The following is a 26,998-nucleotide window of genomic DNA, read 5'->3' on the forward strand; positions in this document are numbered from 1 at the left end:
GGGGTATTTTGGGGGTGTTTTGGGGTGTTTTTGGGGTGTTTGGGGTGTTTTGGGGGTGTTTCGGGGGCGTTTTTGGGGTGCTTTGGGGGTGTTTGGGATGTTTTGGGGCTGTTTTGGGGCTGTTTTGGGGTGTTTTTGGGGTGTTTTGGGGTGGTTTTGGGGTGTTTTTGGCGTGTTTGGGGTGTTTTGGGGTGTTTTGGGGTGGTTTTGGGGGTGTTTTGGGGGTGTTTGGGGTGTTTTGGGGTGTTTTGGGGGCGTTTTGGGGGTGTTTGGGGCGTTTTCAGGGTGTTTTGGGGGCATTTAGAGCCTTTCAGAGGGGGGTTTTGAGCCATTCTTGGGGGGCACAAAGGGGTCTGAGTCCCCCCCCCCTTGCTGGACCCCCAAGTGTGGGGCGACACCCCCTTCCTTGGCCCTCCCCCGGTCCGTAATTAGCACTGGGCTATAATTAACACCCACGTGATGAGCAGAGAGTGGGGGGGGGGTCACCTCCGTAGGGGTCACTCGTCCTTCGGCCGCTGCCATGAGCACTTGGGGGGCTGCCCCACGGCGAGGCCTCGCCGCCGCTGCCGGGGCCCACGGCGCGGGAGGAGGTGGGGGGCCGGGGGCGATATTGGGGTGATTTGGGGCAATATTGGGGCATTTGGGGGTGATTTGGGGCGATATTGGGGTGATTTGGGGCAATATTGGGGTGATTTGGGGCAATATTGGGGAACTTTGGGGGTGATTTGGGGCGATATTGGGGTGATTTGGGGCAATATTGGGGCATTTGGGGGTGATTTGGGGCGATATTGGGGTGATTTGGGGCAATATTGGGGCATTTGGGGGTGATTTGGGGCGATATTGGGGTGATTTGGGGCAATATTGGGGCATTTGGGGGTGATTTGGGGCGATATTGGGGTGATTTGGGGCGATATTGGGGCATTTTGGGGTGATTTGGGGCATTTTGGGGGTGATTTGGGGCGATATTGGGGTGATTTGGGGCGATATTGGAGCATTTTGGGGGTGATTTGGGGCGATATTGGGGTGATTTGGGGCAATATTGGGGCATTTGGGGGTGATTTGGGGCAATATTGGGGTGATTTGGGGCGATATTGGGGCTTTTGGGGGTGATTTGGGGCAATATTGGGCCATTTTGGGGCAATATTGGGGCATTTGGGGGTGATTTGGGGCGATATTGGGGTGATTTGGGGCAATATTGGGGCTTTTGGGGGTGATTTGGGGCAATATTGGGCCATTTTGGGGCAATATTGGGGCATTTGGGGGTGATTTGGGGCATTTTGGGGTGATTTAGGGCAATATTGGGGCATTTTGGGGGTGATTTGGGGCGATATTGGGGTGATTTGGAGCAATATTGGGGCATTTTGGGGGTGATTTGGTGCGATATTGGGGTGATTTGGGGCAATATTGGGGCATTTGGGGGTGATTTGGGGCGATATTGGGGTGATTTGGGGCAATATTGGGGCATTTTGGGGGTGATTTGGGGCAATATTGGGCCATTTTGAGGCGATATTGGGGCACTTTGGGGCGATATTGGGGAACTTTGGGGGCGTTATGGGTGGTTTGGGGCAATATTGGGGTATTTTGGGGTGATTTGGGGCAATATTGGGGCATTTTGGGGGTGATTTGGGGCGATATTGGGTCATTTTGGGGGCGTTACGGGTGGTTTGGGGCAATATTGGGGCATTTTGGGCCGATTTGGGGCGATATTGGGGAACTTTGGGGCAATATTGGGTCATTTTGGGGCGATATTGGGGCATTTGGGGGCGATTTGGGGCGATATTGGAACATTTGGTGTTGATTTGGGGCGATTTTGGGCTATTTTGGGTCTATTTTGGAGCTGTTTTGGGCTATTTTGGGCCTATTTTGAGCCTATTTTGGGCTGTTTTGGGCCTATTTAGGCCTATTTTGGGCCGATTTTGGGCTATTTTTAGCCTATTTGAGCATATTTTGGGCTGTTTTGGGCTATTTTGGGGCTATTTTGGGGCAATTTTGGGCTATTTTGGAGCTATTTGGGGCTATTTTGGGCTATTTTGGGCTATTTTGAGCCTATTTTGGGCTATTTGGGGCTATTTTGGGGCTTTTTGGGGCTGTTTTGAGCTCTTTTGGGCCTATTTTGGGCTATTTTGGGCTATTTTGAGTCTATTTGGGCCTATTTTGAGCCTATTTTGGCCTATTTTGGGCCTATTTTGAGCTCTTTTGGGGCTATTTTGGGCCTATTTGGGGCTATTTTGGGCTATTTTGGCCTATTTTGAGCCTATTTCGGGCTATTTTGGCCTATTTTGGGCTATTTTTGGCCTATTTTGGGCCTATTTTGGGCTATTTTGGGCTATTTTGAGCCTATTTTGAGCCTATTTTGGCCTATTTTGAGCTCTTTTGGGGCTATTTTGGGCCTATTTGGGGCTATTTTGGGCTATTTTGGCCTATTTTGAGCCTATTTTGGGCTATTTTGGTCTATTTTGGTCTATTTTGGCCTATTTTGGGCCTATTTTGGGCTGTTTTGGGCTATTTTGAGTCTATTTGGGCCTATTTTGAGCCTATTTTGGGCTATTTTGGGCCTATTTTGAGCTCTTTTGGGGCTATTTTGGGCCTATTTGGGGCTATTTTGGGCTATTTTGGGCCTATTTGGGGCTATTTTGGGGCTATTTTGGGGCTATTTTGGACTATTTTGGGCCTATTTGGGCCTATTTTGGGCTATTTTGGACTATTTGGGGCCTATTTGGGCCTATTTTGGGCTATTTTGGGCCTATTTGGGGCTATTTTGGGCTATTTTGGACTATTTGGGGCCTATTTGGGCCTATTTTGGGCTATTTTGGGCCTATTTGGGGCTATTTTGGGGCTATTTGGGCCTATTTGGGGCTATTTTGGGCCTATTTGGGGCTATTTTGGGGCTATTTGGGGCAGTTTTGGGGCGCGTCGGCGGCCGCCGTGGGGTGACGCGCGGGTGCCGTGGGGCGCAGGGCGGACGTGGCGGACGCTGTCGTTCGTGGTGGCTCTGCCGGGGGTGGCGGTTTGCATGGCCAACGTGGGGCTCCAGCAGCGCAAACACCAACACGGGGCCCCCCCCTTCGTGCCGTACCACCACCTGCGCATCCGCACCAAGGTGGGCGCTGGGGGGCGCTGGGGGGCGCTGGGGGGCGCTGGGGGTCGCTATGGGTCTCTATGGGGTCTCTATGGGTCTCTGTGGGTCTCTATGGGGTCTCTATGGGTCTCTATGGGTCTCTGTGGGTCTCTGTGGGTCTCTATGGGGTCTCTATGGGTCTCTATGGGGTCTCTGTGGGTCTCTATGGGGTCTCTATGGGTCTCTGTGGGTCTCTATGGGGTCTCTATGGGTCTCTGTGGGTCTCTATGGGGTCTCTGTGGGTCTCTATGGGTCTCTGTGGGTCTCTATGGGGTCTCTATGGGTCTCTGTGGGTCTCTATGGGGTCTCTATGGGTCTCTATGGGTCTCTATGGGGTCTCTATGGGTCTCTATGGGTCTCTGTGGGGTCTCTATGGGTCTCTATGGGTCTCTATGGGGTCTCTGTGGGTCTCTGTGGGTCTCTATGGGGTCTCTATGGGTCTCTATGGGTCTCTGTGGGTCTCTGTGGGTCTCTATGGGGTCTCTATGGGTCTCTATGGGGTCTCTGTGGGTCTCTATGGGGTCTCTATGGGTCTCTGTGGGTCTCTATGGGGTCTCTATGGGTCTCTGTGGGTCTCTATGGGGTCTCTGTGGGTCTCTATGGGTCTCTGTGGGTCTCTATGGGGTCTCTATGGGTCTCTGTGGGTCTCTATGGGGTCTCTATGGGTCTCTATGGGTCTCTATGGGGTCTCTATGGGTCTCTATGGGTCTCTGTGGGGTCTCTATGGGTCTCTATGGGTCTCTGTGGGTCTCTGTGGGTCTCTGTGGGTCTCTATGGGGTCTCTGTGGGTCTCTATGGGGTCTCTATGGGTCTCTATGGGTCTCTATGGGGTCTCTATGGGTCTCTATGGGTCTCTGTGGGGTCTCTGTGGGTCTCTATGGGTCTCTATGAGGTCTCTATGGGGTCTCTATGGGTCTCTGTGGGTCTCTATGGGGTCTCTATGGGTCTCTATGGGTCTCTGTGGGTCTCTATGGGTCTCTATGGGTCTCTATGGGTCTCTATGGGTCTCTATGGGGTCTCTGTGGGTCTCTATGGGGTCTCTATGGGTCTCTATGGGTCTCTATGGGTCTCTGTGGGTCTCTATGGGGTCTCTATGGGGTCTCTGTGGGTCTCTATGGGGTCTCTATGGGTCTCTATGGGTCTCTATGGGGTCTCTATGGGGTCTCTATGGGTCTCTGTGGGTCTCTATGGGTCTCTATGGGTCTCTATGGGGTCTCTATGGGTCTCTGTGGGTCTCTATGGGGTCTCTATGGGTCTCTATGGGGTCTCTATGGGTCTCTGTGGGTCTCTATGGGTCTGTATGGGTTCTTTGGGTCTCTATGGGTCGCTATGGGTCGCTGTGGGTCGCTATGGGGCTGATTCTATGGGTCTGGCGCTCCCCACAGCCGTTCCCGTGGGGTGATGGGAACCACACTCTGTTCCACAACCCCCGGATGAACCCTCTCCCCACGGGCTACGAGCACTGACGGGAGCGGCTCCGCTGCCCCACGGCGGCCTACGGCTGCCCCACAGCCACCAGATCCTGCCCCACGGCCGATGGATTCTGCCCCACGGCGGACGGATTCTGCCCCACGGTGACCGGATCCTGAGCATTGCGCCGACGGCTGCCCCATAGCGGGCTGGGTCTGCCCCACAGCGGGCTGATCCTGCCCCACGGCGGCCTACGGCTGACCCACAACAGGCTGATTCTGACCCATTGCGGCCTAGTCCTGAGCATTGCGCCTACGGCTGCCCCATAGCGGGCTGATGCTGCCCCATAGCGGTCTAAGGGCTGCCTGATAGCGGGCTGATCCTGCCCCACGGCGGCCTAAGGGCTGCCCCATAGCGGGCTGATGCTGCCCCACGGCGGCCTAAGGGCTGCCCCATAGCGGGCTGATGCTGCCCCACGGCGGCCTAAGGGCTGCCCCATAGTGGGCTGATGCTGCCCCATAGCGGCCTAACGGCTGACCCATAGAGGGCTGATCCTGCCCCACAGTGGCCTAACAGCTGCCCCATAGTGGGCTGATGCTGCCCCACGGCGGCCTAAGGGCTGCCCCATAGCGGGCTGATGCTGCCCCACGGCGGCCTAAGGGCTGCCCCATAGCGGGCTGATGCTGCCCCACGGCGGCCTAAGGGCTGCCCCATAGCGGGCTGATGCTGCCCCACGGCGGCCTAAGGGCTGCCCCATAGCGGGCTGATGCTGCCCAACTGAGGCCTATGGCTGCCCCATAGCAGCCCCCTCCTGCCCCACTGCACCTACGGCTGCCCCACAGGAGGCTGATCCTGCCCCACTGAGGCCTATGACTGCCCCACAGCGGGTTGATTCTGCCCCACAGCGGACTGATCCTGCCCCACAGCGGCCTATGACTGCCCCACAGAGGGCTGATCCTGCCCCACGGCGGCCTACGGCTGCCCCACTGCGCCTGATCCTGCCCCACTGCATCTACGGCTGCCCCATAGCGGGCTGATCCTGCCCCACTGCGGCCTCATCCTGCCCCAAACCCGCCCCAAACGCCCCCCAAATGCCCCCAAAGTGCCCCAAAACGCCCCCAAAGTGCCTCAAAACTGACCCCGAAATGCCCCAAATGGCCCTAAAACGCCCCAAAATGACCCCAAAGTGCCTCAAAACTGACCCCGAAATGCCCCAAACGGCCCCAAAAAGCCCCAAAACGCCCCCAAAGTGCCCCAAATGGCCCCAAAAAGCCCCAAAACGCCCCCAAAAAGCCCCAAAACGCCCCCAAAGTGCCCCAAACGCCCCCAAAACGCCCCAAAATGCCCCCAAAACGCCCTCAAATGCCCCGAAACGCCCCCAAAAGGCCCCAAATGCCCCCAAAACGCCCCCAAATGCCCCGAAACGCTCACCTGCACCCTAAAAATCACCCAAACTCCCTCAAAACACCCCAAAACGCACACAAACACCCTCAAAACACCCCCAAAATATCCAATAGGGCCCCCAAACACCCCAAAATCCCCCCCAAAATGCCCCAAGTGCCCCCAAATGCCCCTGAATCCCCCAAACCGCCCCCCAAGTGTCCCAAACGCCCCCTAAACGCCCCCTAAACGCCCCGAAACGCCCCCAAAACACCCCCAAACACATCAAAAGTACCCCAAACGCCCCTCAAACGCCCCAAAACGCCCACAAAACGTCTCAAAATGCCTCCAAAATGCCGTCAAATGCCCCCAAAACACCGCCAACGCCCCCAAAACTGCACCCAAACGCCCCCAAATACCCCCAAACGCCCCTGAAACACCATGAACGCCCCCAAACCGCCCCCAAACCCCCCCAAATACCCCCAAACCACAGCGAACACCCCAAAACCGCCCCTCAAATACCCTCAAACGCCCCCAAAACACCATGAACACCCCCAAAACGCCCCCAAATAGCCCCAAACGCCCCCAAAACACCGCGAACGCTCCCTAAACTGCACCCAAACGCCCCCAAATACCCCCAAATGCCCCTGAAACACCGCAAACGCCCCCAAACCGCCCCCAAATGCCCCCAAAACTCTATGAACACCCCCCAAACGCCCCCAAACAGCCCCAAACCGCCCCCAAATGCCCCCAAAACTCTATGAACACCCCCCAAACGCCCCCAAACAGCCCCAAACGCCCCCGAAACACCACAAACACCCCCAAAACGCCCCCCAAATACCCCCAAAACACTGCGAACACCCCAAAAGCGCCCCCAACCGCCCCTCAAATACCCTCAAACGCCCCCAAAACACCACAAACACCCCAAAAACCGCCCCCAAATGCCCCCAAAACTCCATGAACACCCCCAAACGATCCCCAAACGCCCCCCAAATACCCCCGAAACACAGCGAACACCCCAAAACCACCCCCCAAATGCCCTCAAACGCCCCCAAAACCCCACAAACACCCCGAAAACTGCCCCCAAATGCCCCCGAAATACCCCGAAACACCACAAACACCCCAAAAACGCCCCCAAACGCCCCCGAAATACCACTGACACACAGCGATCACCCCAAAAACGCCCCGAAACGCCCCCCAAATCGCCTCAAACGCCCCCAAAACACTGCGAACACCCCCAAACCGCCCCCAAACTCCCCCCAAATAGCCCCAAACGCCCCCAAAACACCACAAACACCCCCAAAATGTCCCCAAATAGCCCCAAACGCCCCCAAAACACCACGAGCACCCCCAAAACGCCCCCAAACCACCCCCCAAATACCCTCAAACGCCCCCGAAACACCGCAAACACCCCAAAAACTGCCCCCAAATGCCCCCAAAACTCCATGAACACCCCGAAACGCCCCCCAAATACCCCCAAAACACAGCAAACACCCCAAAACCGCCCCCAAATGCCCTCAAACGCCCCCAAAACACTGCGAACACCCCAAAAACTGCCCCCAAATGCCCCCAAAATACCCCCAAACCACAGCGATCCCCCCAAAAATGTCCCCAAATTGCCTCAAAGACCCCCAAAACGCCCCCAAACGCCCCCCAAAACGCCCCCAAACGCTGTGCTCTGCTCCCGTTTATTGGGGTTCGGGGTCCCCGTGGGGGGTGGGGGGGATGGGGGGGGGCGCCCTCATTCTTGGGGTTCGCCCTGCGCCCCCCCCTCCAGCAGCTCCCGGTAGTGGCGGCGGAAGAATCCGGCCTGGGAAAAGGGGGGGGGGGGTATGACATCATCAGTGACATCATCGGTGGGGGCACACGGGATTGGGGGGGATTGGGGGGGGTTTGGGGGGGATTTTGGGGGGCTTGGGGGGATTTGGGGTGATTTTGGGTGGATTTGGGGTGATTTTGGGGTGATTTGGGATTATTTTGGGGGATTTGGGGGTGATTTGGGGGATTTTGGGGGGATTTTGGGGGTCTTGGGGGGATTTGGGGGATTTTGGGGGGGATTTTGGGGGTCTTGGGGGGATTTGGGGTGATTTTGGGGTGATTTTGGGTGGATTTGGGGTGATTTTGGGGTGATTTTGGGGTGATTTGGGATTATTTTGGGGGGATTTGGGGGTGATTTTGGGGGATTTGGGGGTGATTTTGGGGGGCTTGGGGGGATTTGGGGGGATTTGGGGGGATTTGGGGGTGATTTTGGGGGTGATTTTGGGGGCTTGGGGTGATTTGGGGGTGATTTGGGGTGGGTTTGGGGTGGGTTTGGGGTAATTTGGGTGGATTTGGGGGGATTTGGGGTGGATTTGGGGTGATTTTTGGGTGGGTTTGGGGTGATTTGGGGTGATTTGGGGTGATTTTGGGTGGATTTGGTGTGATTTTGGGGTGATTTGGGATTATTTTGGGTGGGTTTGGGATGATTTTGGGGGGGTTGGGATGATTTTGGGGGGTTTGGGGTGATTTTGGGGGCATTTGGGAGGATTTGAGGGGGATTTTGGGGGGATTTGGGATTATTTTGGGGGGGTTTGGGGTGATTTTGGGGTGATTTGGGATTATTTTGGGGGGATTTGGGGGTGATTTTGGGGGATTTGGGGGTGATTTTGGGGGGCTTGGGGGGATTTGGGGGGATTTTGGGGGTTTGGGTGGATTTTGTGTGGATTTGGGGGATTTTGGGGCGATTTGGGATTATTTTGGGGGGATTTGGGGGGATTTTGGGGGGGATTTGGAGTGATTTGCGTTCCTTTGGGGTGAATTTGGGTGGGTTTGGGGTGATTAATGATGGTTTTGGGGTGATTTGGGGGTGATTGGGGTGATTTGGGGTGGGTTTGGGGTGATTTTGGGGTGAATTGGGTGGATTTGGGGTGATTTTGGGGGGTTTGGGGAGATTTTGGGGGGATTGGGGTGATTTTGAGTGATTTTGGGTGGATTTGGGGGGATTTGGGGTGATTTTGAGTGATTTTGGGTGGATTTGGGGTGATTTTTGGGGGGATTTGGGGTGGGTTTGGGGGGATCTGAGTGGTTTTGGGGTGATTTCAGGGAGATTTGGGGTGATTTTGGGGTGATTTAGGTGGATTTGGGGGTGATTTGGGGTGGGTTTGGGGTAATTTGGGGTGATTTGGGGTGATTTTGGGGTGGATTTGGAGTGATTTTGGGGTGATTTGGGGGTATTGGGGTGATTTTGTGTTGTTTTGGGGTGATTTTGGGCGGATTTGGGTGGGTTTGAGGTGATTTGGGGGTGATTTGGGGTGATTTTGGGTGGATCTGGGGTGATTAATGAGGGTTTTGGGGTGATTTGGGTGAGTTTTGGGTGGGTTTGGGGGATTTTGGGGTGATTTGGGATTATTTTGGGTGGGTTTGGGGTGATTTGGGGTGATTTGGGGGGATTCTGGGTGGGTTTGGGGGGATTTTGGGGGTGATTTGGGGGGATTCTGGGTGGGTTTGGGGGGATTCATGATGGTTTTGGGGTGATTTGGGCATTTGGGGTGATTTGGGGTGGGTTTAAGGTGATTTTGGGGAAATTTGGGGTCATTTTGGGTGGGTTTGGAGTGATTTGGGTGAATTTGGGGTGATTTGGGTGAGTTTTGGGTGATATTGGGGTGATTTTAGGTGGGTTTGGGGTCATTTGGGTGGGTTTGGGGGGATTTTGGGGTGATTTGGGGGTAATTTGGGGTGATTTTGGGTGGATTTGGGGTGATTTGGGGTGATTTGGGGGTAATTTGGGGTGATTTTGGGGTGATTTGGGGGTAATTTGGGGTGATTTTGGGGTAATTTGGGGTGATTTTGGGTGGATTTGGGGGGATTTGGGGTGATTTGGGGGTAATTTGGGGTGATTTTGGGTGGATTTGGGGTGATTTTGGGGTGATTTGAGTGGATTTGGGGGTAATTTGGAGTGATTTGGGGGTATTGGGGTCATTTGTTGTGTGTTTGGGGTGATTTGGGGGGATTTGGGGGTGATTTGGGGTAATTTGGGGTGATTTGGGGGTAATTTGGAGTGATTTGGGGGGTATTGGGGTCATTTGTTGTGTGTTTGGGGGGATTTGGGGGGATTTTGGGGGGATTTTGGGGGGATTTGGGGTAATTTATGGAGATTTGGGGTGATTTGGGGGGATTTGAGGTGACTTTGGGGGGATTTGGGGTAATTTTGGGGTGATTTGGGGGGTATTGGGGGGATCTGGGGTGTGTTTGGGGTGATTTGAGTGGGTTTGGGGGGATTTTGGGGGGATTTGGGGCGATTTTGGGGTGATTTGCGGTGATTTTGGGGGGAGTCGGACAAGATTGGGCTTCAAGGGAACCGCCCCCTCCCTTAAGCCCCGCCCCTCCGCTCTAAGCCCCGCCCCTCTCCCTTTAAGCCCCGCCCCTCATCCCCTCAGTCCCGCCCCTCACCTTTAAGCCCAGTCATTTGTCCCTAAGCCCCGCCCTTCATTAAACCCCGCCTCCTCCCCGCCAAGCCCCGCCCACTCCCCAGTTAAACCCCGCCCCTTACCCTCCAGAGCCCCGCCCCCCCCAGCCCCAGCAGCAGCAGCCCCACCGCGGCCCCTCCCAGGATGTGGGGCAGAGGCTGAGGGGGCTCCGGGCGCTCCAACAGCGTCTGAACCTGCGGGGGGGACCCATAGAGACCCATAGGGACCCATAGGGACCCATAGAGACCCATAGAGACCCATAGGGACCCATAGGGACCCATAGGGACCCCATAGAGACCCATAGAGACCCATAGAGACCCCATAGGGACCCATAGAGACCCATAGGGACCCATAATAGGGACCCATAGAGACCCATAGGGTGACCCATAGGGACCCATAGAGACCCATAGGGACCCACAGGGACCCATAGAGACCCATAGGGACCCATAGGGACCCCATAGAGACCCCATAGAGACCCATAGAGACCCATAGAGACCCCATAGGGACCCATAGAGACCCATAGGGACCCATAATAGGGACCCATAGAGACCCATAGGGTGACCCATAGGGACCCATAGAGACCCATAGGGACCCACAGGGACCCATAGGGACCCCATAGAGACCCCATAGAGACCCATAGAGACCCATAGAGACCCCACAGAGACCCATAGAGACCCATAGAGACCCCACAGAGACCCATAGAGACCCATAGAGTGACCCATAGGGACCCATAGAGACCCATAGAGACTCACAGAGACCCATAGAGACCCATAGAGACCCCATAGAAACCCATAGAGTGACCCATAGAGACCCATAACTGACCCACAGAGACCCATAGAGACCCATAACCGCCCCATAGAGACCCCGAAGGGACTCAGAGCGACCCATAACCGCCCCACCTCGACCCCCCGTCCGCCCCATAGCCGCCCCATAGCCGCCCCACCTCGAGCCGCCCGCTGCCCGCGCTGTTCCTGTACCGCCCCTCGTCGAAGGCCACGAGGGCCGAGCTTTGCAGGACGATACGGGGCCCCTGGAACTGGGGAAGGAGAGGGATGTGGGGCAGGGATGTGGGGCAGGATTAGTGCCCCATAGCTGCCCCATAGCTGCCCCCTTACCCAGCCCAGGGTCAGGGATCCCTCGAGCCTAAAGCCAAGAGTTTGAGGAGGCTGCAAAGCCGGTACAGAGCAGAGCAGCTCGCGGCAAGCGGCCGTAGCGCAGTCCTGGGGGGCAGAAATGGGGGGTACGGGGGGGTTAGGGGGTGGGGGGGGGTCTGTGGGGGGGGGGGGTGTCGAATTTGGGGGGGTGGGAAATGGGGGGTGGGAGAGGGGTGGGGGCAAATGGGGAGGGGGGTATGGATTGGGTATGTCAGAGCAGGGAGGGACCCTATGGGATTGGGGGGCAAAAAGGGGGGGACAGAGGGGGAGAAATGGGGGGTACGGGGGGGTTAAGGGGTGAGGGGGGGGTCTGTGGGGTTGGGGGGGTATCGAATTTGGGGGAGTGGGAAATGGGGGGGTGGGAGAGGGGCGGGGGGAAATGGGGAGGGGGACTATGGGGAGGGTATGTCAGAGCATGGAGGGACCCTATGGGATTGGGGGGCAAAAAGGGTGGGACAGAGGGGGAGAAATGGGGGGTACGGGGGGGTTAGGGGGTGGGGGGGGGTCTGTGGGGTGGGGGGGTGTCGAATTTGGGGGGGTGGGAAATGGGGGGGTGGGAGAGGGGCGGGGGGAAATGGGGAGGGGGGTATGGATTGGGTATGTCAGAGCAGGGAGGGACCCTATGGGATTGGGGGGCAAAAAGGGGGGGACAGAAGGGGAGAAATGGGGGGTACGGGGGGGTTAGGGGGTGAGGGGGGGTCTGTGGGGTGGGGGGGTGTCGAATTTGGGGGGGTGGGAAATGGGGGGGTGTCGAATTTGGGGGGGAAATGGGGGGTTGGGAGAAGGGCGGGGGGAAATGGGGAGGGGGGGTATGGGGAAGGACTCAATAGGGAGTGACTCCATAGGATTGGGGGGCAAAAAGGGGGGGACAGAAGGGGAGAAATGGGGGGTACGGGGGGGTTAAGGGGTGGGGGGGGGTCTGTGGGGTGGGGGGGTGTCGAATTTGGGGGGGTGGGAAATGGGGGGTGGGAGAGGGGTGGGGGCAAATGGGGAGGGGGGTATGGATTGGGTATGTCAGAGCAGGGAGGGACCCTATGGGATTGGGGGGCAAAAAGGGGGGGACAGAGGGGGAGAAATGGGGGGTACAGGGGGGTTAAGGGGTGAGGGGGGGTCTGTGGGGTGGGGGGGTGTCGAATTTGGGGGGGTGGGAAATGGGGGGGTGTCGAATTTGGGGGGGAAATGGGGGGGGTGGGAGAAGGGCGGGGGGAAATGGGGAGGGGGGTATGGGGGCGGACTCAATAGGGAGTGACTCCATAGGATTGAGGGGCAAAAAGGGGGGGACAGAAGGGGAGAAATGGGGGGTACGGGGGGGTTAGGGGGTGGGGGGGGGTCTGTGGGGTGGGGGGGTGTCGATTTTGGGGGGGTGGGAAATGGGGGGGTGTCGAATTTGGGGGGGAATTGGGGGGGTGGGAGAAGGGCGGGGGAAATGGGGAGGGGGGGTATTGGGAAGGACTCAATAGGGGGTGACTCCATAGGATTGGGGGGCAAAAAGGGGGGGACAGAAGGGGAGAAATGGGGGGTACGGGGGGGTTAAGGGGTGAGGGGGAATCTGTGGGGTGTGGGGGTGTCGAATTTGGGGGGGTGGGAAATGGGGGGTGGGAGAGGGGCGGGGGGAAATGGGGAGGGGGGGTATGGATTGGGTATGTCAGAGCAGGGAGGGACCCTATGGGATTGGGGGGCAAAAAGGGGGGGACAGAAGGGGAGAAATGGGGGGTACGGGGGGGTTAGGGGGTGAGGGGGGGTCTGTGGGGTGGGGGGGTGTCGAATTTGGGGGGGTGGGAAATGGGGGGGTGTCGAATTTGGGGGGGAAATGGGGGGGTGGGAGAAGGGCGGGGGGAAATGGGGAGGGGGGGTATGGGGAAGGACTCAATAGGGAGTGACTCCATAGGATTGGGGGGCAAAAAGGGGGGGACAGAAGGGGAGAAATGGGGGGTACGGGGGGGTTAGGGGGTGAGGGGGGGTCTGTGGGGTGTGGGGGTGTCGAATTTGGGGGGGTCTGTGGAGTGGGGGGGTGTCGAATTTGGGGGGGAAATGGGGGGGTGGGAGAGCGGCGGGGGGAAATGGGGAGGGGGGATATTGGGAACGACTCAATAGGGAGTGACTCCATAGGATTGGGGGGCAAAAAGGGGGGGACAGAGGGGGAGAAATGGGGGGTACGGGGGGGTTAAGGGGTGAGGGGGAATCTGTGGGGTGTGGGGGTGTCGAATTTGGGGGGGTGGGAAATGGGGGGTGGGAGAGGGGTGGGGGGAAATGGGGAGGGGGGGTATGGATTGGGTATGTCAGAGCAGGGAGGGACCCTATGGGATTGGGGGGCAAAAAGGGGGGGACAGAGGGGGAGAAATGGGGGGTACGGGGGGGTTAGGGGGTAGAGGGGGGTCTGTGGGGTGGGGGAGTGTCGAATTTGGGGGGGTGGGAAATGGGGGGGTGTCGAATTTGGGGGAGAAATGGGGGCGTGGGAGAGGGGCGGGGGAAATGGGGAGAGGGGGTATTGGGAAGGACTCAATAGGGGGTGACTCCATAGGATTGGGGGGCAAAAAGGGGGGGACAGAAGGGGAGAAATGGGGGGTACGGGGGGGTTAAGGGGTGAGGGGGGGTCTGGGGGGGGGTGTCGAATTTGGGGGGGTGGGAAATGGGGAGTGGGAGAGGGGCGGGGGGAATTGGGGGGGAGGGGTATGGATTGGGTATGTCAGAGCAGGGAGGGACCCTATGGGATTGGGGGGCAAAAAGGGGGGGACAGAGGGGGAGAAATGGGGGGTACGGGGGGGTTAAGGGGTGAGGGGGGGTCTGGGGGTACCATATGGGGGTGCAAAATTGGGGTGCTTTGCCCCCCTTCCTCACCAACGGGGTTCGATCGCGCTCAGCGTTTGGGTCCTCCGGGTGTTCAGGACCCTCCCGGCACTGCACCAGTTCGGGCTGGAAAAGGGGGGGGCGAATGGGACCCCCCAACTTTGGGGACCCCCCAACCTTGGGACACCCCCGTTTTTGGGGATCCCTTAACCTTGGGGACCCCCCTCTGCCCCCATTTTGGAGTCCCGTGGGGTTTGGGGGGGGGGCAGACAGGGAGGAGACCCCACATTTGGGGGTTCAAGAGGGGATTTGGGGGTTCGGGGGGGGGTGTGGGGTTCCCATTTTGGGGGATCAGGGAGGTTTTGGGGTTCAAGGAGGGGATTTCGGGGTTCAAGGGGAGGATTTGGGGGCTCAAGGGGGGGTTAAAGGGGAGATTATGGGGTTCAAGGGGGGGTTTGGGGTCCTATGATGGTGTTTTGGGGTCCCAAAGGGGTATTTTGGGGTCCCAGAGGGGTATTTTGGGGTCCCATGAGGGTATTTTGGGGTTCCAGAGGGGCTTTTTGGGGTCCCAGAGGGGTATTTTGGGGTCCCATGAGGTTATTTTGGAGTCCCAGAGGAGTATTTTGGGGTCCTATGAGGGTATTTTGGGGTCCCAGAGGGATATTTTGGGGTCCCAAAGGAGTATTTTGGGGTCCTATGAGGGTATTTTGGGGTCCCAAAGGAGTATTTTGGGGTCCCAGAGGTTATTTTGGGGTTCTGAGAGATATTTTGGGGTCCTATGAGGGTATTTTGGGGTCCCAAAGGAGTATTTTGGGGTCCCAGAGGTTATTTTGGGGTCCCAGAGGGGTATTTTGGGGTCCCAGGGGGTATATTTTGGGGTGCTGAGGATTTTGGGGTCCCAGAGGGGTATTTTGGGGTCCCAGAGGGGCTTTTTGGGGTCCCAGAGGGGTATTTTGGGGTCCCATGAGGGTATTTGGGGGTCCCAGAAGTTATTTTGGGGTCCCATGAGGGTATTTTGGGGTCCCAGAGGGGTATTTTGGGGTTCCAGGGGGTATATTTTGGGGTGCTGAGGATTTTGGGGTGCATTACCTGTTGGGGGGTGACCCCCAAGTCCCCCCAGATTGGGGTCCCCCCCACGGCCGAAGGGATCCGGAAGGAGACGTTGAGGGGGGGTCCCCGGGAACCCCGAATTTGCAGCTGAGGGGGGGGGAGGGGAGGGGAGAGGAAATAGGGGGGAACCCCCCCCGGGGGGGCCCCCCCTGAACCCCAAAAACACCCCCAAATCCACCCCTTGAACCCCCAAATCCACCCCTGGAACCCCAAAACACCCCCAAATCCCCCCCTTGAAGCCCAAAACACCCCCAAATCCCCCCTTGAACCCCCAAAGTCCTCCCCTTGAACCCCAAAACAACCCCAAATCCCCCCTTGAACCCCCAAAGTCCTCGACTTGAACCCCAAAACACCCCCAAATCCACCCCTGGAACCCCCAAATCCACCCCTTGAACCCCAAAACACCCCCTGAACCCCAAAGTACCTCCAAATCCTCCCCTTGAACCCCAAAACCGCCCCAAATTCACCCCTGGAGCCCCAAATCCACCCCTTGAACCCCAAAACACCCCCAAATCCTCCCCCTGAACCCCAAAACACCCCCAAATCCACCCCTGGAACTCCAAAATACCCCCAAATCCACCCCTTGAACCCCCAAATCCACCCCTGGAACCCCAAAACACCCTCAAATCCACCCCTGGAACCCCAAAACACCCTCAAATCCACCCCTTGAACCCCAAAACTACCCCAAATCCCTCCCTTGAACCCCAAAATACCACCAAATCCCCCCTTTGAACCCCAAAACACCCCCCAAATCCACCCCTGGAACCCCAAATCCACCCCTGGAACCCCCAAAGTCCTCCCCTTGAACCCCAAAACACCCTGAAATCCCCCCTTGAACCCCCAAAGTCCTCCCCTTGAACCCCAAAACACCCCCAAATCCACCCCTTGAACCCCCAAATCCCCCCCTTGAACCCCAAAACACCCCCAAATCCACCCTTGAACCCCAAAACTGCCCCAAATCCCCCCCTTGAACCCCAAAACACCCCCAAATCCTCCATTTGAACCCCAAAACACCCCCAAATCCACCCCTTGAACCCAAAAACACCCCCAAATCCACCCCTTGAACCCCAAAACACCCCCAAATCCCCCCTTGAACCCCCAAACACCCCCAAATCCCCCCCTTGAACCCCAAAACACCCCCAAATCCCTCCCTTGAACCCCCAAACACCCCCAAATCCCCCCCTGGAACCCCCAAAACACCCCCAAATCCCTCCCCCGAACCCCCAAATCCCCCCCTTGAACCCCAAAACCGCCCCAAATCCACCCCTGGAACCCCCAAATCCACCCCTTGAACCCCAAAACACCCTCAAATCCCCCCGTTGAACCCCAAAACACCCCCAAATCCCTCCCTGGAACCCCCAAAACACCCCCAAATCCCTCCCCCGAACCCCCAAATCGCCCCTCACCTCATAGTGGTGGGAGAGGGGGACCGCGGGGACCCCGGAGGGGGCGGGAACGAAGGTCGTCGAGTTGGGGGGACTGAGGGGGACCCAAAGAGGGGGCGGACACGGGGGGACAAGAGCACACGGGGACACGTCGGTGGCCCAAAGGGGCAAATCGGTGGCCCAAAGGGGCAAATTGGTGGTCAAAAGGGTCGAATCAGTGGCTGAAAGGGTTAAATTGGTGGCCCAAAGGGTCAAATTGGTGGCCCAAAGGGGCAAATTGGTGGCCCAAAGGGTCGAATCAGTGGCCCAAAGGGGCAAATTGGTGGCCCAAAGGGGCAAATTGGTGGCCCAAAGGTCAATTTGGTGGCCCAAAGGGTCAAATTGGTGGCCTAAAAGTCAAATTGGTGGCCCAAAGTGTCAAATTGGTGGCCCAAAAGGGCGAATCGGTGGCCCAAAGGGACAAATTGGTGGCTTAAAGGTCGAATTGGTGGCCGAAAGGGTCAAATTGGTGGCCTAAAGGTCAAATTGGTGGCCTAAAGGTCAAGTTGGTGGCCCAAAGGGGCAAATTGGTGGCCTAAAGGTCAATTTGGTGGCCCAAAGGGTCAAATTGGTGGCCTAAAAGTCAAATTGGTGGCCCAAAGTGTCAAATTGGTGGCCCAAAAGGGCGAATCGGTGGCCCAAAGGGACAAATTGGTGGCTTAAAGGTCGAATTGGTGGCCGAAAGGGTCAAATTGGTGGCCTAAAGGTCAAATTGGTGGCCTAAAGGTCAAGTTGGTGGCCCAAAGGGGCAAATTGGTGGCCTAAAGGGTTGAATCGGTGGCCCAAAGGATAAATTTGGTGGCCCAAAGGGGCAAATTGGTGGCTTAAAGGTCAAATTGGTGGCCCAAAGGGTCAAATTGGTGGCCTAAAGGTCAAATTGGTGGCCTAAAGGTCAAGTTGGTGGCCTAAAGGTCAAGTTGGTGGCCCAAAGGGGCAAATTGGTGGCTTAAAGGTCAAATTGGTGGCCCCAAGGGTCGAATTGGTGGTCCAAAGGGGCAAATTAGTGGCCCAAAGGGTCGAATCAGTGGCCCAAAGGGGCAAATTGGTGGCCTAAAGGTCAAATTAGTGGCTTAAAGGGTCAAATTGGTGGCCTAAAGGGTCGAATCGGTGGCCCAAAGGGTTGAATCAGTGGCTGAAAGGGTTAAATTGGTGGCCCAAAGGGGCAAATTGGTGGCCTAAAGGTCAAATTGGTGGCTTAAAGGTCAAATTAGTGGCTTAAAGGGTCAAATTGGTGGCCTAAAGGGTCGAATTGGTGGCCCAAAGGGGCGAATCGGTGGCCCAAAGGGTTGAATCAGTGGCTGAAAGGGTTAAATTGGTGGCCCAAAGGGGCAAATTGGTGGCCTAAAGGTCAAATTGGTGGCTTAAAGGTCAAATTGGTGGCCCAAAGGGGCAAATTGGTGGCTTAAAGGGTTAAATTGGTGGCCCAAAGGGGCGAATCGGTGGCCCAAAGGGTTGAATCAGTGGCCCAAAGGTCAATTTGGTGGCCTAAAAGTCAAATTGGTGGCCCAAAGTGTCGAATTGGTGGCCCAAAGGGGCAAATTGGTGGCCCAAAGGGTCAAATTGGTGGCTTGAAGGTCAAGTTGGTGGCCCAAAGGGACAAATTGGTGGTCCAAAGGGTCAAATTGGTGGCCCAAAGGGTCGAATTGGTGGCCTAAAGGTCAAATTGGTGGCCCAAAGGGGCAAATTGGTGGCCTAAAGGTCAAGTTGGTGGTCCAAAGGTCAAGTCGGTGGCCCAAAGGGTTGAATTGGTGGCCCAAAGGATAAATTTGGTGGTCCAAAGCTCAAATTGGTGGCTTAAAGGTCAAATTGGTGGCTTAAAGGGTCAAATTGGTGGCCTAAAGGGGCAAATTGGTGGCCTAAAGGTCAAGTTGGTGGCCTAAAGGTCAAGCCGGTGGCCCAAAGGCACCATTTGGTGGCCCAAAGGGTCGAATTGGTGGCCCAAAGGGTCGAATTGGTGGCCTAAAGGTCAAGCCGGTGGCCCAAAGGCACCATTTGGTGGCCCGTGGCCATTGGGATGCCTCGGTAGCCCCCCGGGGTGCTGTGGTGGCCCAGTGGGCCCCTACCTGGCGAGCAGCAGGGCGACGCCGTAGCGCACCGGCCACCGGGCTCGTTGCTCCGGGCCACCAAACGGCCCCCAGTGGCCACTGCACAGAGGGGGACGTGGGGTCTGTGGCCACCAAACGGCTCCCGGTGGCCACCAGCCCCGCCCCCCCCCCTTGTGGCTACCTACCTGCTGGCGGTGGCCACCAACTCCAGCTCGGTGCCCACTTCGGCCTCGGGGGGCACCGACAGCGAGAGGGCAAACGTCGCCTGAGGGGAGGGAGCCACGCGCTCAAATTAGTGGCCCAAAGGGGCAAATTGGTGGCCCAAAGGGCAAATTGGTGGCCGAAAGGGGCAAATTGGTGGCCCAAAGGGTCAAATTGATGGCCCAAAGGGTCAAATTGTGGCCCAAAGGGTCAATTTGGTGGCCCAAAGGGTCAAATTGGTGGCTTAAAGGGACAAATTGGTGGCCCAAAGGGTCAAATTGGTGGCTTAAAGGGACAAATTGGTGGCCCAATGGGTCAAATTAGTGGCCCAAAGGTCAAATTGGTGGCCTAAAAGTGAAATTGTGGCCCAAAAGTTCAAATTGGTGGCCTAAATGGTTGAGTTGGTGGCCCAGAGGGTCAAATTGATGGCTTAAAGGTCAAATTGGTGGCCCAAAGGGTCAAATTGGTGGCTTAAAGGGACAAATTGGTGGCCCAAAGGGTCAAGTTGGTGGCCAAAATGGTCGAATTGGTGGCCTAAAGGGTCAAATTGGTGGCCCAATGGGTCAAATTAGTGGCCCAAAGGTCAAATTGGTGGCCTAAAAGTCAAATTGGTGGCCCAAAGGGTGAAATTGTTGCACTAAAGTTCAGGTTGGTGGCCAAAAGGGTCAAACTGGTGGCCCAAAGGGGCAAATTGGTGGCCCAAAGGTCAAATTGGTGGCCCAAAGGTTAAGTTGGTGGCCCAAAGGGTAAACTTTGTGGCCCAAAGGCCAAATTGGTGGCCCAAAGGGTCAATTTGGTGGCCTAAAGGGTGAGATTGGTGGCCTAAAGGTCAAATTGGTGGCCCAAAGGGTCGAATTGGTGGCCCAAAGGATCGATTTGGTGGCCTAAAGGCCAAATTGGTGGCCCAAAGGGGCAAATTGATGGCCCAAAGGGTCAATTTGGTGGCCTAAAGGGTGAGATTGGTGGCCTAAAGGTCAATTTGGTGGCCCAAAGGGTCAAATTGGTGGCCCAAAGGGTCAAATTGGTGGCTTAAAGGGTCAATTTGGTGGCCAAAATGGGCAAATTGGTGGCCCAAAGGGTCAACTTCATGGCCCAAAAGGTCAAATTGGTGGCCCAGAGGGACAAATTGGTGGCCCAAAAGGTCAAATTGGTGGCCTAAAGGCCAAATTGGTGGCCAAAATGGGCAAATTGGTGGCTTAAAGGGTCAAATTGGTGACCTAAAGGTCAAATTGGTGGCCCAGAGGGACAAATTGGTGGCCCAAAGGGTCAAATTGATGGCCTAAAGGGTCAAATTGGTGGCTTAAAGGGTCAAATTGGTGGCCCAAAGGGGCAAATTCATGGCCCAAAGGGTCAACTTCATGGCCCAAAAGGTCAAATTGGTGGCCCAGAGGGACAAATTGGTGGCCCAAAGGGTCAAATTGGTGGCCCGCTTTGGGGGTGGGGCTGTCGGTAGCCCAGGAGTGACCTCAGTGCCGGCGCGGAAGCCGTCGCGGTCGAGCAGACAGACGGTCGAGCGCTGTCGTCCCATCGCCTCCTCCGAGCGACACCGCAGAGATCCGGAGCTGCCGGAGGCCTAAAGGGCAACCGAAGGCGCAAAGGTGGCCACCAGGACTTCTCCAGGAGGTCCTGAGGGCATCTCCGGGGGTTCAGGAGGCCCTGAGGGCATCTCCAGAGGGTTCAGGAGGTCCTGAGGGCATCTCCGGGGGGTTCAGAAGGCCCTGAGGGCATCTCCGGAGGGTTCAGGAGGTCCTGAGGGCATCTCCGGGGGGTTCAGGAGGTCCTGAGGGCATCTCCGGGGGGTTCAGAAGGCCCTGAGGGCATCTCCGGGGGGTTCAGAAGGTCCTGAGGGCATCTCAGGGGGGTTCAGGAGGTCCTGAGGACATCTCCGGAGGGTTCAGAAGGTCCCTGAGGGCATCTCCGGGGGTTCAGGAGGTCCTGAGGGCATCTCCGGGGGGTTCAGAAGGCCCTGAGGGCATCTCCAGAGGGTTCAGGAGGTCCTGAGGGCATCTCTGAGGGGTTCAGGAGGTCCTGAGGGCATCTCCAGAGGGTTCAGAAGGCCCTGAGGGCATCTCCGGGGGGTTCAGAAGGCCCTGAGGGCATCTCCGGAGGGTTCAGAAGGCCCTGAGGGCATCTCCGGGGAGTTCAGGAGGCCCTGAGGGCATCTCTGGGGGGTTCAGGAGGTCCCTGAGGGCATCTCCGGGGGGTTCAGGAGGCCCTGAGGGCCTCTCCAGGGGGTTCAGAAGGCCCTGAGGACATCTCCGGGGGGTTCTGAAGGCCCTGAGGGCATCTCCGGGGGGTTCAGGAGGTCCTGAGGGCATCTCCAGAGGGTTCAGGAGGTCCTGAGGGCATCTCCGGGGGGTTCAGGAGGTCCTGAGGGCATCTCCGGAGGGTTCAGGAGGTCCTGAGGGCATCTCCGGGGGGTTCAGGAGGTCCTGAGGGCATCTCCGGAGGGTTCAGGAGGTCCTGAGGGTATCTCAGGGGGGTTCAGGAGGTCCCTGAGGGCATCTCTGGGGGGTTCAGGAGGCCCTGAGGGCATCTCCAGGGGGTTCAGAAGGCCCTGAGGACATCTCCGGGGTGTTCAGAAGGCCCTGAGGGCATCTCAGGGGGGTTCAGAAGGCCCTGAGGGCATCTCCGGGGGGTTCAGGAGGCCCTGAGGGCATCTCCGGAGGGTTCAGAAGGCCCTGAGAGCATCTCCAGGGGGTTCAGGAGGTCCTGAGAGCATCTCCAGGGGGTTCAGGAGGTCCTGAGGGCATCTCCAGGGGGTTCAGGAGGCCCTGAGGGCATCTCCGGGGGGTTCAGGAGGTCCTGAGGGCATCTCCAGAGGGTTCAGGAGGTCCTGAGGGCATCTCCGGGGGGTTCAGGAGGTCCTGAGGGCATCTCCGGAGGGTTCAGGAGGTCCTGAGGGCATCTCCGGAGGGTTCAGGAGGTCCTGAGGGTATCTCAGGGGGGTTCAGGAGGTCCCTGAGGGCATCTCTGGGGGGTTCAGGAGGCCCTGAGGGCATCTCCAGGGGGTTCAGAAGGCCCTGAGGACATCTCCGGGGTGTTCAGAAGGCCCTGAGGGCATCTCAGGGGGGTTCTGAAGGCCCTGAGGGCATCTCCGGGGGGTTCAGGAGGCCCTGAGGGCATCTCCGGAGGGTTCAGAAGGCCCTGAGAGCATCTCCAGGGGGTTCAGGAGGTCCTGAGAGCATCTCCAGGGGGTTCAGGAGGTCCTGAGAGCATCTCCAGGGGGTTCAGGAGGCCCTGAGGACATCTCCGGGGGGTTCAGGAGGCCCTGAGGGCATCTCTGGGGGGTTCAGGAGGCCCTGAGGGCATCTCTGGGGGGTTCAGAAGGCCCTGAGGACATCTCCGGGGGGTTCAGGAGGTCCTGAGGACATCTCCAGAGGGTTCAGAAGGCCCTGAGGGCATCTCCGGGGGGTTCAGAAGGCCCTGAGGGCATCTCCGGGGGGTTCAGGAGGTCCTGAGGACATCTCCAGAGGGTTCAGAAGGCCCTGAGGATATCTCCAGGGGGTTCAGAAGGCCCTGAGGGCATCTGCAGAGGGTTCAGAAGGCCCTGAGGGCATCTACGGGGGTTCAGGAGGTCCTGAGGGCATCTCCAGGGGGTTCAGAAGGCCCTGAGGGCATCTCCGGGGGGTTCAGGAGGCCCTGAGGGCATCTCCGGGGGGTTCAGAAGGCCCTGAGGGCATCTCCAGGGGGTTCAGAAGGCCCTGAGGGCATCTCCAGAGGGTTCAGAAGGCCCTGAGGGCATCTCCGGGGGGTTCAGAAGGCCCTGAGGGCATCTCCGGAGGGTTCAGAAGGCCCTGAGGGCATCTCCAGGGGGTTCAGGAGGCCCTGAGGACATCTCCAGGGGGTTCAGAAGGCCCTGAGGGCATCTCCGGGGGGTTCAGGAGGTCCTGAGGACATCTCCGGGGGGTTCAGGAGGTCCTGAGGACATCTCCAGAGGGTTCAGAAGGCCCTGAGGACATCTCCAGGGGGTTCAGAAGGCCCTGAGGGCATCTGCAGAGGGTTCAGAAGGCCCTGAGGGCATCTACGGGGGGTTCAGGAGGTCCTGAGGGCATCTCCAGGGGGTTCAGAAGGCCCTGAGGGCATCTCCGGGGGGTTCAGGAGGCCCTGAGGGCATCTCCGGGGGGTTCAGAAGGCCCTGAGGGCATCTCCAGGGGGTTCAGAAGGCCCTGAGGGCATCTCCAGAGGGTTCAGAAGGCCCTGAGGGCATCTCCGGGGGGTTCAGAAGGCCCTGAGGGCATCTCCGGAGGGTTCAGAAGGCCCTGAGGGCATCTCCAGGGGGTTCAGGAGGCCCTGAGGACATCTCCAGGGGGTTCAGAAGGCCCTGAGGGCATCTCCGGGGGGTTCAGGAGGTCCTGAGGACATCTCCGGGGGGTTCAGGAGGTCCTGAGGGCACCTCCAGGGGGTTCAGAAGGCCCTGAGGGCATCTCCGGGGGGTTCAGAAGGCCCTGAGGGCATCTCCGGAGGGTTCAGAAGGCCCTGAGGACATCTCCAGGGGGTTCAGGAGGCCCTGAGGACATCTCCGGGGGGTTCTGAAGGCCCTGAGGGCATCTCAGGGGGTTCAGAAGGTCCTGAGGGCATTTCTGGAGGGTTCAGAAGGCCCTGAGGGCATCTCCGGGGGGTTCAGGAGGTCCTGAGGGCATCTCCGGAGGGTTCAGGAGGTCCTGAGGGCATCTCCGGGGGGTTCAGGAGGCCCTGAGGGCATCTCAGGGGGTTCAGGAGGCCCTGAGGGCATCTCAGGGGGTTCAGGAGGTCCTGAGGGCATCTCAGGGGGGTTCAGAAGGCCCTGAGGACATCTCCAGGGGGTTCAGGAGGTCCTGAGGACATCTCCAGAGGGTTCAGAAGGCCCTGAGGGCATCTCCGGGGGGTTCAGAAGGTCCTGAGGGCATCTCCAGAGGGTTCAGGAGGTCCTGAGGGCATCTCCGGGGGGTTCAGAAGGCCCTGAGGGCATCTCAAGGGGGTTCAGAAGGTCCTGAGGGCATCTCAGGGGGTTCAGAAGGCCCTGAGGGCATCTCAGGGGGTTCAGAAGGTCCTGAGGGCATCTCAGGGGGGTTCAGGAGGTCCTGAGGACATCTCCGGGGGGTTCAGGAGGTCCTGAGGGCATCTCCAGAGGGTTCAGGAGGCCCTGAGGGCATCTCCAGAGGGTTCAGGAGGCCCTGAGGGCATCTCCAGAGGGTTCAGAAGGCCCTGAGGACATCTCCGGGGGGTTCAGAAGGCCCTGAGGGCATCTCCAGAGGGTTCAGAAGGCCCTGAGGGCATCTCCGGGGGGTTCAGGAGGTCCTGAGGGCATCTCTGGAGGGTTCAGGAGGCCCTGAGGGCATCTCCGGGGGGTTCAGGAGGTCCCTGAGGGCATCTCCGGGGGGTTCAGGAGGTCCTGAGGGCATCTCCAGGGGGTTCAGGAGGCCCTGAGGACATCTCCGGGGGGTTCAGAAGGTCCTGAGGTCACCTGGAGCAGACGGGCGCGGCGCAGGGCCAGGTGGGAGCTATGGAGGAGCCTCACGGTGGCCTCGCGGTCGTCGTGGCAACGGTTGAGGATCCCCACGGTGACCTCCAGGGCCTCATCCACCCCCACCACCAGCGGAGACGACCTGGGGGCCCACAAGGACAACTTGGGGGTCCACAAGGACAACTTGGAGGTCCAAATGGTCAATTTGGAGGTCCAAAAGGTCAACTTGGTGGCCCAAAAGGTCAACTTGGTGGCCCAGAAGGTCAATTTGGAGGTCCAAAAGTCAATTTAGAGGTCCAAAAGGTCAATTTAGAGGTCCAAAAGGTCAATTTGGAGGTCCAAAAGTCAAGATGGTGGCCCAAAAGGTCAACTTGGTGGCCCAGAAGGTCAACTTGGTGGCCCAGAAGGTCAATTTGGAGGTCCAAAAGTCAATTTAGAGGTCCAAAAGGTCAATTTGGAGGTCCAAAAGGTCAATTTAGAGGTCCAAAAGGTCAATTTGGAGGCCCAAAAGGTCAACTTGGAGGTCCAAAAGGTCAATTTAGAGGTCCAAAAGGTCAATTTGGAGGTCCAAAAGGTCAACTTGGAGGTCCAAAAGGTCAATTTGGTGGCCCAAAAGGTCAACTTGGTGGCCCAAAAGGTCAATTTAGAGGTCCAAAAGGTCAATTTGGAGGTCCAAAAGTCAAGATGGAGGTCCAAAAGGTCAACTTGGTGGCCCAAAAGGTCAACTTGGAGGTCCAAAAGGTCAACTTGGAGGCCCAAAAGGTCAACTTGGAGGTCCAAAGGTCAATTTGGAGGTCCAAAAGGTCAATTTGGTGGCCCAAAAGGTCAATTTGGAGGTCCAAAAGGTCAATTTGGAGGTCCAAAAGGTCAATTTGGTGGCCCAAAAGGTCAACTTGGTGGCCCAAAAGGTCAATTTGGAGGTCCAAAAGGTCAACTTGGTGGCCCAAAAGGTCAATTTGGAGGTCCAAAGGTCAACTTGGTGGCCCAAAAGGTCAATTTGGAGGTCTAAAAGGTCAACTTGGAGGCCCAGAAGGTCAATTTGGAGGTCCAAAAGGTCAATTTGGAGGTCCAAAGGTCAATTTGGAGGTCCAAAAGGTCAACTTGGAGGCCCAAAAGGTCAAAGTAGCCCATTTTGGGGGTTCAGTGGCCCATTTGGGGGTTCAGTGGTCCATTTTAGGGGTTCAGTGGCCATTGTGGGGTTCAGTGGCCATTGTGGGGGTTCAGTGGCCCATTTTAGGGGTTCAGTGGCCATTTTGGGGGTTCAGTGGCCCATTTGGGGGTTCAGTGGCCCATTTTGGGGGTTCAGTGGCCCATTTTGGGGTTCAGTGGCCATTGTGGGGGTTCAGTGGCCATTTTGGGGGTTCAGTGGCCATTGTGGGGGTTCAGTGGTCCCTTTCGTACCCTCCGAGGGTCACAGAGGGCCTCAAAGCGGTTTCGCACTCTCTCGCGGAGCCCTTCGAGAGCCGCAGCTGAGGGGGAACAGCGCTGTCCGTCCCCTAAAGCCTTCCCCCATATCCCTCTGTCCGTCCCCTAAATCCCTCCCCACATCCCTCTGTCCGTCCCCTTAATCCCTCCCCACATCCCTCTGTCCGTCCCTTTAATCCCTCCCCATATCCCTCTGTCCGTCCCCTTAATCCCTCCCCACATCCCTCTGTCCGTCCCTTTAATCCCTCCCCATATCCCTCTGTCCGTCCTCTTAATCCCTCCCCACATCCCTCTGTCCGTCCCCTCAATCCCTCCCCACATCCCTCTGTCCGTCCCTTTAATCCCTCCCCATATCCCTCTGTCCGTCCCCTTAATCCCTCCCCACATCCCTCTGTCCGTCCCTTTAATCCCTCCCCATATCCCTCTGTCCGTCCCCTCAATCCCTCCCCATATCCCTCTGTCCGTCCCCTCAATCCCTCCCCATATCCCTCTGTCCGTCCCCTTAATCCCTCCCCATATCCCTCTGTCCGTCCCTTTAATCCCTCCCCACATCCCTCTGTCCGTCCCCTTAACCCCTCCCCATATCCCTCTGTCCGTCCCCTTAATCCCTCTCCACATCCCTCCGTCCGTCCCTTTAATCCCTCCCCATATCCCTCTGTCCGTCCCCTTAATCCCTCCCCATATCCCTCTGTCCGTCCCTTTAATCCCTCCCCACATCCCTCTGTCCGTCCCCTCAATCCCTCCCCACATCCCTCTGTCCGTCCCCTAAAGCCCTCCCCATATCCCTCTGTCCGTCCCTTTAATCCCTCCCCACATCCCTCTGTCCGTCCCCTTAACCCCTCCCCATATCCCTCTGTCCGTCCCCTTAATCCCTCTCCACATCCCTCCGTCCGTCCCTTTAATCCCTCCCCATATCCCTCTGTCCGTCCCCTTAATCCCTCCCCATATCCCTCTGTCCGTCCCCTCAATCCCTCCCCATATCCCTCTGTCCGTCCCTTTAATCCCTCCCCATATCCCTCTGTCCGTCCCTTTAATCCCTCCCCACATCCCTCT

The 26,998-nt window shown here is 57.8% G+C and overlaps 2 protein-coding genes across 6 annotated transcripts in view; one reads left to right on the top strand and one right to left on the bottom strand.

The window, feature by feature from the left end:
• The first annotated feature begins 438 nt into the window (after window positions 1–438).
• Window positions 439–4,814, top strand: LOC128850080 (cytochrome c oxidase subunit 6A, mitochondrial). The gene is made up of 3 exons (XM_054053044.1): window positions 439–590; window positions 2,958–3,100; window positions 4,504–4,814. The coding sequence occupies exons 1-3, from the start codon at window positions 521–523 to the stop codon at window positions 4,582–4,584; spliced, it is 294 nt and encodes a 97-aa protein (XP_053909019.1). The 5' UTR covers window positions 439–520; the 3' UTR covers window positions 4,585–4,814.
• A 2,828-nt stretch (window positions 4,815–7,642) lies between these two features.
• ITGAD (integrin subunit alpha D) overlaps window positions 7,643–26,998 on the bottom strand; it is a 42,567-nt gene continuing 23,211 nt past the window's right edge. For 2 of the 5 annotated variants that reach the window (XM_054053058.1, XM_054053060.1), the window contains 12 exons: window positions 25,922–25,989; window positions 24,521–24,662; window positions 20,540–20,647; window positions 19,059–19,138; window positions 18,892–18,972; window positions 16,811–16,883; window positions 15,384–15,491; window positions 14,346–14,420; window positions 11,469–11,573; window positions 11,297–11,389; window positions 10,437–10,547; window positions 7,643–7,718 (listed from right to left, as the gene is read on the bottom strand). In XM_054053058.1, the coding sequence (XP_053909033.1) occupies window positions 7,650–7,718; window positions 10,437–10,547; window positions 11,297–11,389; window positions 11,469–11,573; window positions 14,346–14,420; window positions 15,384–15,491; window positions 16,811–16,883; window positions 18,892–18,972; window positions 19,059–19,138; window positions 20,540–20,647; window positions 24,521–24,662; window positions 25,922–25,989 (1,113 nt within the window). In that variant the 3' untranslated portion in view covers window positions 7,643–7,649. Of the gene's footprint in view, window positions 7,719–10,436; window positions 10,548–11,296; window positions 11,390–11,468; window positions 11,574–14,345; window positions 14,421–15,383; window positions 15,492–16,810; window positions 16,884–18,891; window positions 18,973–19,058; window positions 19,139–20,539; window positions 20,648–24,520; window positions 24,663–25,921; window positions 25,990–26,998 lie in introns of those variants that run through there. The other 3 variants (XM_054053059.1, XR_008447548.1, XR_008447549.1) reach the window with 3 other exon arrangements.

The sequence above is a fragment of the Cuculus canorus genome, chromosome 38 (assembly GCF_017976375.1).
Source record: "Cuculus canorus isolate bCucCan1 chromosome 38, bCucCan1.pri, whole genome shotgun sequence".
In the NCBI taxonomy this organism is placed as follows: Eukaryota; Metazoa; Chordata; class Aves; order Cuculiformes; family Cuculidae; genus Cuculus; species Cuculus canorus.